Raw genomic sequence first — 10083 nt, forward strand, 5'->3', positions numbered from 1 at the left:
TGCTCCATATTTAAGGAACTTTAAATATCCATATTTAAGGAACTTTAAATTTTGATAATTCAGATCTTTTAGGATAACTGTGTTTAAATATGAATACTGGCTGAAGACAGTTGTAGCTGCCAGATTTCATGAGATTAGAGAAATACCTTTTTTTTACTGTTTTTAAGTTTTTATTTTGATTCCAGTTAAAATACGGGGTTATGTTAGTTTCATGTGTACAATGTAGCAATTCACCAGTTGTACAGGTCTCCCGGTGCTCATCAAGACAAGTGCCCTTCTTAATCCCAAACCCTAGAGAAATACCTTTTTGTGTTTTCTACAGTCCAAATGAGAGAAGTCTTGGTATGTGCATCAGTTACTAAATGCACTGTCCCCATATCAGTATTTGAATGAATTCATCCAGACCTTTGCAGGTTTCCTACAGGATTTCTCTCTCCCCAGAACCTCTAGGAGTGCCCCCCCGCCTGGCTCACAGGTTTCCTGTGACAATCTGGTTTTTCTGGGTATGCTTAGACACCCTCCTAGTGTCTGCCTGCAGGGATGTGCTCTGGGGACTCACTCCTGGCCTTGCTTCCTCAGTTGCAAACCAGCATGCGGGGAAATGCTGCCCCTAGTTGAAGGTTGGGGCAGAACCGCCTACTTTGGTCTCTTCTCATTTCTTTTTTTTTTTTTTTTTAAACTTTTTAACGTTTATTTATTTTTGAGACAGAGAGAGACAGAGCATGAACGGGGGAGGGTCACAGAGAGAGGGAGACACAGAATCTGAAACAGGCTCCAGGCTCTGAGCTGTCGGCACAGAGCCCGGCGCGGGGCTCAAACCCACGGACCGTGAGATCATGACCTGAGCCAAAGTTGGACGCTTAACCGACCGAGCCACCCAGGCGCCCAGGTCTCTTCTCATTTCAATGCCTTCCCCCATCCTCCCCCACTCACTTCCCCTCCTCCACCCCCCCTTCCCTTACCTCTACGTAACCCCAGGATTCCAAGGAAAGCAGTTTAGAAGTGACCAGTACAAACAGATCCCACGTCGAGCCATAATCCCGCTGTGCAGTTTTGTTCTGCTCTGGGGTGTCTGGCTCATCCTGACCATTGCTGAGAAACTTCTTTCCCCTTTTTAGTAAAAACCGCTCTTTCACCTAGTATTTCTATTTTGGGGAAGACTTAACTCCATTCATCCGATGATATAGGTAGAGAACCTTGAAGTCATCCTTGGCTCTTCCCGATTTCCACTTCCGCTTTGTTAGCAAATCACCTTGCTTTTCTGCCTTCAGAGTATGCCCCACTCTGCCCGCCTGGGCAGCCTCTTTTTCTGTTTCTCTGCTAGAAACTACAGCGGCCAGCTGGCCGCCTTTGTTTTCTCACTGTTTCTTCCCCGCAGCCTCATGTAGCGGTTCGGTATGCCTGCAGTATACCTGGCTCTACTGTCACATGACCCTGAGTGTGTTAATTAGCCTTTCTGGGACTCCGTTTCCCTCACAGTTAAATGAAGACCAGGATAATGATACTTTTTACCTCGTGTGGTTGTATCAGAGGAGGTCTTACACGCAAATCTCTTAGAACAAGTGTGGGCAGATGGTCAGCATCTGGCAAACGTCAGCTAGTAGGTGATACTGAGGTTATTGCAGTTGCCATGTTTTATGCATCCAGAACTGAAACCGACCTTCTTGAAACATTGATCAGATATGTTTCCATTGGCTTTGTGTCCCTTTTAGAACAGTATCCGAAGTCCTTACCATGGCTTGCTGAACCCTTCCTAATTTCCCTTGCTCACTCCAGTCCAGCTGGCCTGCGATGGTTTTCCACTTGGCCCAGCCATTTCGGCCTTTGCTCTCATTTTCCGTCAGCCACGGTGCTCACCCACAGATATTTGCACAACCTGCCACTCCCTTCATTTTAGTCTCTGCTCAGATGTGAGCTCCTCAGAGAGGTCTTCCTTGATTTCTGTTCTAGAAATCATCCTGTTTTCTGTGTCCTTCAACTTTATGAAAAGATAACTACCTAACATTATATCTGTTTATTGGTTATTTATTCACTACACTAAGTTCCATAATAAATGAAAACAAGGGACTCTGTTTTGTTCATCATTGTAGCCCCTCCCTACCAAGGCCTTTCAGGTACATAGTTGATGCTCAGGGGGTGTTTGCTATGGGATGGATGGGGTGGGGTGGTGGGTGGATGAACGAAGAAAAATTTTCCCCTTTGTTCTTTGCTCAAGATATGCTCAGGTTACCAGATAGCTGGAGAGGCCTCAGTGAACTTTTTTTAAGATGAGATCACTTTAGAGAAGGCTTCAGGTTGGGTGTTTTGGTTTTGTTTTAAGTTTGTTTTATTTATTTTGTGAGAGAGAGTGTGTGCACGCACTCGCAGGGGGGGGGCAGAGAGAGAGAATCACAAGTAGTCTTCCCGCTATCATCATGGAGCCTGCCTGACATGGGGCTTGATCTCACAAACCATGAGATCGTGACCTGAACCGAAACCAAGAGTCGGATGCTTAACTGACCGAGTCCCGCAGGTACCCTGAATTGGTACCTTCTTATACTACTGTTCAAGGTCTGCTACACATGCCTTTCCTAGCTGCTAGTGACAAGGAAATTATTTGGGTTTATTCAGTCCACTGAGCTCATGCTGTTCTGCCTGTTACTACCAACCTCAAGTCCCAAGAGAAAGCATGTAAGTCTATCTGGAATCAGAAAAAATAGAGACGTATGGAATGTTTACCAAAAATTCTGCTTCTGAAAGAGCTGTAGGTCCAGGCTGTTTATGAAAATGTGATTTTTTTTTTTTTTTTAAGCCTTCAGGTTTAAAATGCTTCCTAGTCTCTCAGAGATGGAACACTGAGTTACTTATTCACTAATCAGTTGAATATGAATTTTAAAAATTAGCATTTGCCATTTATCCTTTAAATAATGATGTAACTTAATTAGTGTGTAATAACTTTATACTAATTCATTGACATTAATACTGACCCTATTAAAAGAAAAAATACTGACCCTATTGACTTCAATCCATGAAGAGATTGGAGAAGTGAAAGATTTCGGGAATAAGTGTGACCATCTTTATTTTTGTTTTTTGCATAATTCCTGAGGTTTTTTGTTTTTAATCACTCTTTCTAATTTCAGTTGGTTACTATGTACTACGGTCGTAGAACCTATGAGTTCTTTTAGTGCTTTCTATTTTAGACCTCTCTTCACCTTCGTGTTTATTAACCCAATGGTCTTCTGAACTACATCTTGTTATAATCTGAGTGAAAAAACGACTTTCTTTCTGGTTTGAGGAGTGAGTCACGTGCTAATTTTACACTTAGCCTTTTTTTTTTTTTTCCCTTAAAGTCACTGACAAATGAGTTAATGTTTGGGGTTGAACTAAATTCAGAGACAGTGTCAGATTGGGTGTTTGGCCGTCAGACAGTAATAATGTAAGTGTTCTTTGGTTGAGCTCATGGATGATAGAAGTCTCCCCTGGAGCAGAACAAAGACTCATTTGATCTTGATTATCAGTACGAATGAAGGTGAAAGTAGTTCCTGAATCCTTCTGACCTTTGGGGTTTTAAGCAAGGGCACATGGCTTGTAACAGCCAAGTGATACTCTCTGATTCTTTGATGTCAGTTCTTCCCTTCACCGTGAAGCAGATTTCCCCAGGCTTTGGATTACTCACCAACCTACCTTTGTAGTCTTTGTGTCAACGTAGAATATCTTCGCCTTTTCTTACCTACAAAATACGGTTTTTGTTTAGGAGAATGTAAGTGTAAAAGTAGTCCCAAATCAGAGATTTCTTTTATAAAATGTTTTTATTCATGTATGTATAGACTTTTAAAACCATCATCGTTATTATTACAGGCTATGGTTGCTTGTTATCCAGGCAACGGAACGGGTTATGTACGTCACGTTGATAATCCAAATGGAGATGGAAGATGTGTGACGTGTATATATTATCTTAATAAAGACTGGGATGCCAAGGTATGCAGCTTGCTTGACCGTTCTTTTTTTTTTTTTTCTCATAGGTATTAAGACTCAGATTCCTCTTAGGTGAGACTGTCTTTCACACATGGAATAGTTTAAAATTTCTTAGATTTGTTCTAGTCTTGGGTATTAGGAGTGGATCTTTGTAAGTGAAATCTAATAATATGTCTCAAAAAGTGGATTCCCTTGTTTTCAGATATTAGAGCATTCATCCAAATGTAACATTTTGTTGTGGTTGTTGTTGTTTTTTCTCTTTTAAGTAAGCTCTACTCCCAACTGGGGGCTCGAACTCACGACCCCGGGATCAAGAGTCGCATGCTCTACTGATGGAGCCAGCCAGGTGCCCCCCCAAATTTAACCCATACCAAAATGTATTTAATTAAAATATATATGTTTTAGTGGCTTTTATAAAAAACACTTCTGAGAACACTTGTTTTATAACGGCTTTTGAGGGAGATTATATATAAATAATTATTATGGGTTATTTCCTACTTCTTCTTGTTGCAGAGATACTGTCTGGCATTGGGTTATTGAATTGAATATTGGAGGCAGGATTCCTTCTCTCCTGATTATGGAAAAACTAGAAGTTTATCAGTGCTGACAAATCCTGTAAAACCTACTAGAGTTTACAGTACATTTTCTCTTGTTTTAAATATTTATTTCCTTATATTAGCCTGAGTTTCACTTGAGTTTAAATGATTGAAACCTCAGAAGTATGTCATGCTTTGTTACTGCTTTGTAGGTTGTTTAAACTAATTTTGGGTTGATTTTTTAAAAATCTGTATTTACTTTTATTGAAGCAAAATATTCAAATAGAAAAATGAACACACTGTATATAATAGCCCTGTGGATTTTCAGAGGGAACACACCTGTATAGCCAGGGTAATTTTTTTTTAATGTTTCTTCATTTTTGAGAGAGAGAGAGAGAGAGAGAGACAGAGACAGAGACAGTGTGTGTGTGTGTGTGTGTGTGTGTGTGTGTGTGTGTGTGTGTGTGAGCGTGAGCGGGGGAAGGGCAGAGACAGAGGGAGACAGAATCTGAAGCAAGCTCCAGGCTCTGAGCTGTCAGCACTGAGTCTGACATGGGCCTCGAACTCATGACCCATGAGATCATGACCTGATTTGAAGTCGGATGCTTAACTGACTGAGCCACCCAAGTGCCCCAGTAATTTTTAAAAATCAAATAACCTTTAAACACTTCCCTCCCACAAACAAACATATACACAGAAATGGAAAGCACCAAGTCTTAATTATGTAAAAACCTAGTCCTATCCTAAATCATACCCTAAAACCTAAGGCATGCTCACAGTGTTGTTCTAGTAATCTTTCTGTGTTACACTGATTTAAAGATTTTCCTCTGGTTTTGCCCAAGTTCAAAATGAAGGTAAGTTTTACTACTAAGTAGATGTTGAGGCATTACAACGTGCATGGTTTTTCTATTACAGCTTTCAAAGTTTAAAAGAAAGAAATTTGGTCATTCACCTTGAGCCCAACATACAAAACAGATTGATGTAACTTCGGTTAAAACTTAAAAAATATTTCTCCCCAATTCTGTGAATATCTTGACAGCTAGAAATATGTTTGAACAACTCCTAACTTCTGTATTTTGTTAGGTTCTTTCTAGGCTGATCTCCTTTTAATTTTGATATGACCTAGCCAAGGTCATTAATACGTAGTTTCTAAATTAGTACATAAGAAGAAAAAAGTCATTAGGATTTTTGTATATAGATCTAAAAGCTTCCATTGCAAGATTACACTGAGTATGTACAGCATGCCAGACATCATTCTGGATGCTGGAAATAGACCAGAAATAGAAATAACCCTCATGGAGCTTGGAATCTAGTGGAGGGAACAGATGAGTACATTAACAATTGCTTATGCCCAGTGCAGGATAGATTGCTGTGGGACCACGTAGGGGGCCACCTAATTCAGGGTTCAGGGAAGGTTTCCCACAGGGGGATTGGAAGCTTTAATTACCTGTTTTCAAATATTTTCAGCAGATCACCTGTGATATTCCCAGTGACTCCAGTCAAAGGGCAAGGGGAAGAAAGGATATGTTCTTGGTCACAGTCTAGAGATTCTTTTAGATGTTTGCATGAGTGCCACGGGAATCCATCTGAAGAGAGCCTGAGGAAGGCAGGCCAGGGTACACAGTAGCTCAAATTTAACTTAAGGATGAGCCTGATAAACAGCTTGTCTACAGATTCTGGGCATAGGCTCAACCTCCTTGATGTCTTGATTAAGTATGAGTTCCTTTCAGTTTTAGAATCTACCTGCTTAGGAGTTCAGTTCTTCAAGGGTAAACAGCTACTCAGTTGGGTGGGTTTTGCCTCACTTTAATTCCCCCCAGATTGTAAGTATCACAAGGACAGCATCTGTGTGCACTGTTCCCTCCTCTGTCCTGAGGGCCCGGCACAGGTCCCAGAACAGTAGACACTCGGTTGGTATGGGAATAAATAGGTGAGTCCATCTGATCCCAGATAGAGAAGGATGTGTATTTGGGTGAATAGTAATTATCCTTTCTGGATGGAATCCAGTGCTGTAAGCAGCTAGCCATCAATGTGTGAGGCCCAGTCTTGCAAGGGAGAGCCCCCATTTCTAATCAAATGACCGCAGTGATGATCATAAATGAGGACACTTTCTACTGATAGGTTGAATTCCTTAAGTAAGAGCCATTAAATTTGTGACTGTCCTGTTAATTACTGTTGAACGTTAAAACACAGTAAGCCCTTTATTTGACATACTTAGCCATTTATAGTAATTGAAACGGACACATTTTTAAAGAATAGGCTAATTAAGCATATCATTAGCATACCCAAATCAGAAAGGTGTAATGACTAGTTCTTAAAACTTCCAAGTGTCATGTTTAAGCCTTTTGAATTCAGAATATTCATCTGTTTCACCAAATATTTACAAAAAAGTCCCTGAAAAAAATGAATTTTTCCTCATATCACTGCATGTACTTGGAATCTCAGCTCCTTTTCATACCTTGTTAATTGGAATGTATTTGTGAATAATCCAGTTAAGAATTTTGATTCTGAAATGATCTCCCCCCGCCCCCCATCAATTTAATTTTATAGTATTCTTACTCTCATACTCAAATATTTGGCTCTTTTCCTTAGGTAAGTGGAGGTATACTTCGAATTTTTCCAGAAGGCAAAGCCCAGTTTGCTGACATTGAACCCAAATTTGATAGACTGCTGTTTTTCTGGTCTGACCGTCGCAACCCTCATGAAGTACAACCAGCATATGCTACAAGGTAGTATTCCTTTTAAGAAAAATTTGGGAAAGACTGTGGTAGGAGGGGATAGATAGGATATACTTGAAAGTTTTCTGCTATCTTCCTGTTCTCGAGTAATCTTTATCATAATGCTTCAGTCATAACTTTTAATTTGGATAATTTTATATGATTTATTCCCAGTTCAGTGCCAAGCGTTTGTGACTTTCTTTGCACAGCCACTTATGTTTAGGCTAAGGAATGGAAATACAGGCCATCTGTCTCCAGCCCTGTCTCCTTGTCTTATGCATCTCTAACTACTATCCATTCTGCAATTCTGCGATAGTCATTTGGGGGATAGAAGGATTCTACAGAGAAGGAAAAGGGCAGTTTTTTAAAAGAGAGTGAGGGAGGAAAAAGAGGGATAATGTAGAAAAATTTTACAAAACAGAAAAATCAGAAGCACTCAGAGAGTAGAAGTGAGGGGGAAAAAGTTGCCATGTGTGGGAGTTCACGTTAGCCAAGTAACTCTTCAGCTTTAATAATAAGCATCTGTGAGCCTTATTATATATTCTTTCTGCCATTTTCCTACATTGAAATGTTAAGAGTATTAAAATGGAAGATGTTGCGGACCTCATTATAAATATTTATAGAAAAATAGCACTGTTTTTCCGATACCCACTTTTCATTACGGAAGGGACCTTGAGCATCATGGTAGTGAATTACCGGCATTCAGCGGGTAGGTGGGGGCAGAGGAGGCCTAGCCTCAGATACAACAGGAGAAGAGCGGGCTTTACCCGGTGATGCTGGCATGGGCCAGCCCCAGTGTGGCTCCAATTCCAAAGACTTTGTTGTCATCTCTCTTTTTCCTTCTTTGCATTTTTTTTGTTTGAAGTAATCCCTATACCCAGCGACCTCCGAGGTCAACAGTTGCATGTTCTGCCGACTAAGCCAGCCAGGTGCCCCTCTTTTCTTCCTTCTGAGCTGTGTTGCCTTTAACCCTGATTCACACAGCTGGTAGCAAGCCTAGTAGTTTGTGGTAAGAGATCCTAAGAAGCCACAGATGGAAACCAGGGGGGATCCTGTCCCATCAGATGATGTGCCCGTCCTGACTCTCCCATCACTCCTGCTGGCACCCGGTGCCCGTCTCTGCTCCTGCTGCTTCTTTAAAACCCCTTTGACCTAGAAACGGCTTCATAGACCTTCCTTTTTATGGAATCTTGAGTATGGTCTGCTTGTATCATTTCTAGATAAATAGAGAGTGGACATTTTTAGGTAGTGAATGCCAAACAGCTGTGGAGAGTAGGTGCTACAGGACGTTGGAAGAGGGAGAGAGTGGCATTAATTGGAAAAGATGGACTAGATGAGCCAGGTGTCACAGTGAAGAGAGGAGCTCAGCTGGGCCCAGAACGACCAGAAGCGCAGAGTTAACGTGAGGAGGACTCTTGAGTAGGTTGATGGGAGATCAGGGCAGAAGAATAGAATGGCGTGTGAGTTTGCAGCTGTGTTCTGGTGAGGACTGCTGGCTAGAGAAGGGGTTGATCCAGATGGGAGGACTCCGATTACTAAGTAACTGAAAATTTGGGGCAATATCTGTGCGCCTTTCCCATTGCCAAGGCCACTGGGAAAAATAGAAGAGGCTACATGGTTAGAAGGGTGCTGGAGCTCTGGAAGGAGCAGAATCTGGAAGTCAGGAGGCCTCATTTTGACCTCCTTGTTGTCACTCAGCAGCTGAGTGATCTGTGAACCTCACTTTGCCCAGTTGTCCAGACTCCCAGACTCTGACTCTCCTCTGCCTTTGACTCCTTCCTTGAGACGCCTACACGATTCAGTTCTCATTCAGTTCACATTCACGGGCTCTTCATTCGATCCGTGTTGCTCCCCCACCAGGGAGCCCTGGCCAGAATCTGCATGATGGTTTCATTGTTGTGTTCTAAGGAATTACCATTTATAGGGTGTTTTTACTTCCTGTGTGTGTGTGTGTGTGTGTGTGTGTGTGTGTGTGTGTGCACTTTGCCCATTATTGGTACCAGAAGCTGTAACTGTGCTCTGTAGTATTTGATAAACCAGAGATTCTTCCTTTATTTGTGGAATGAGCTCTTCCAATTAAGTGAAGTTTTCAGAGGAATGGAGTTCAGCTAAATAAACTTGAAATGTTAAAACAGAGTGTAATTGTTTTGGTAAAAATCCTGAGAACTCTTAGCATAATTTGAAGTCTTTCTTGATGGCTCCAGGTTATAAACTTGTAAACGTCCCTCAGTCTTTGCGGTAATTCAGCGACATCCTCAGAAGCGGTTCAAACTGTTAGCCCTCCTCCTCTCCACAGGACCCCAGGCCTGGGGTTCTGTTCTGTGGAACTTAATGCTATTGATAGTGTGCTTTTTCTGTAATGGCCAGTTCTTTTACCTTCTTATTGTCTGTTTCCGATCTACTGTGGGCTTGCAAAACAGATAATCAAGCAGGTTAAGTAGGTGGTAAGAACATCATAAAAACTCATCAACTTGGCAACATCACTGTTAGGTGCTCTTGCCCTCTGCTATACTCTTGAGCATTGAGCTTCCTGGAGAGGTGGGTTGTTATCCTCTGAGATCATTCAGTTTAGGCATTACTTTGGCATTACACGTTTTAATAGGCTGTTGGAAGAGCTTACCACTTTTTTTCTTCCCCCCGGTGTGATCATTCTTAACCCTATTCTAAATTTTCTTGTAGGTACGCAATAACTGTTTGGTATTTTGATGCAGATGAGAGAGCGCGAGCTAAAGTAAAATATCTAACAGGTAAACATTATTTGGGGCCAGGGTCTACCGCAGGGAAAGCGCCCGCAGTCAGGCGGTGCTGTCCGTGAGTGTGAGCGCAGACACAGCCTTTATTAATACCACAAAGACTTGCTCCTTATTTCTGTCAGA

At 41.6% G+C, this 10083-nt stretch overlaps 1 protein-coding gene across 1 annotated transcript in view; it reads left to right on the plus strand.

Annotated features, from left to right (window-relative positions):
- EGLN1 (egl-9 family hypoxia inducible factor 1) overlaps nt 1-10083 on the plus strand; it is a gene marked incomplete at its 5' end in the record, with an annotated part of 56402 nt that overhangs the window by 42394 nt on the left and 3925 nt on the right. The window contains 3 exons of the mRNA XM_040464913.1: nt 3838-3957; nt 7083-7219; nt 9887-9954. Of these exons, the coding sequence (XP_040320847.1) occupies nt 3838-3957; nt 7083-7219; nt 9887-9954 (325 nt within the window). The remainder of the gene's footprint in view (nt 1-3837; nt 3958-7082; nt 7220-9886; nt 9955-10083) is intronic.

The sequence above is a fragment of the Herpailurus yagouaroundi genome, unplaced genomic scaffold (assembly GCF_014898765.1).
Source record: "Herpailurus yagouaroundi ecotype Mexico unplaced genomic scaffold, PumYag 530, whole genome shotgun sequence".
Lineage (NCBI taxonomy): Eukaryota > Metazoa > Chordata > Mammalia > Carnivora > Felidae > Herpailurus > Herpailurus yagouaroundi.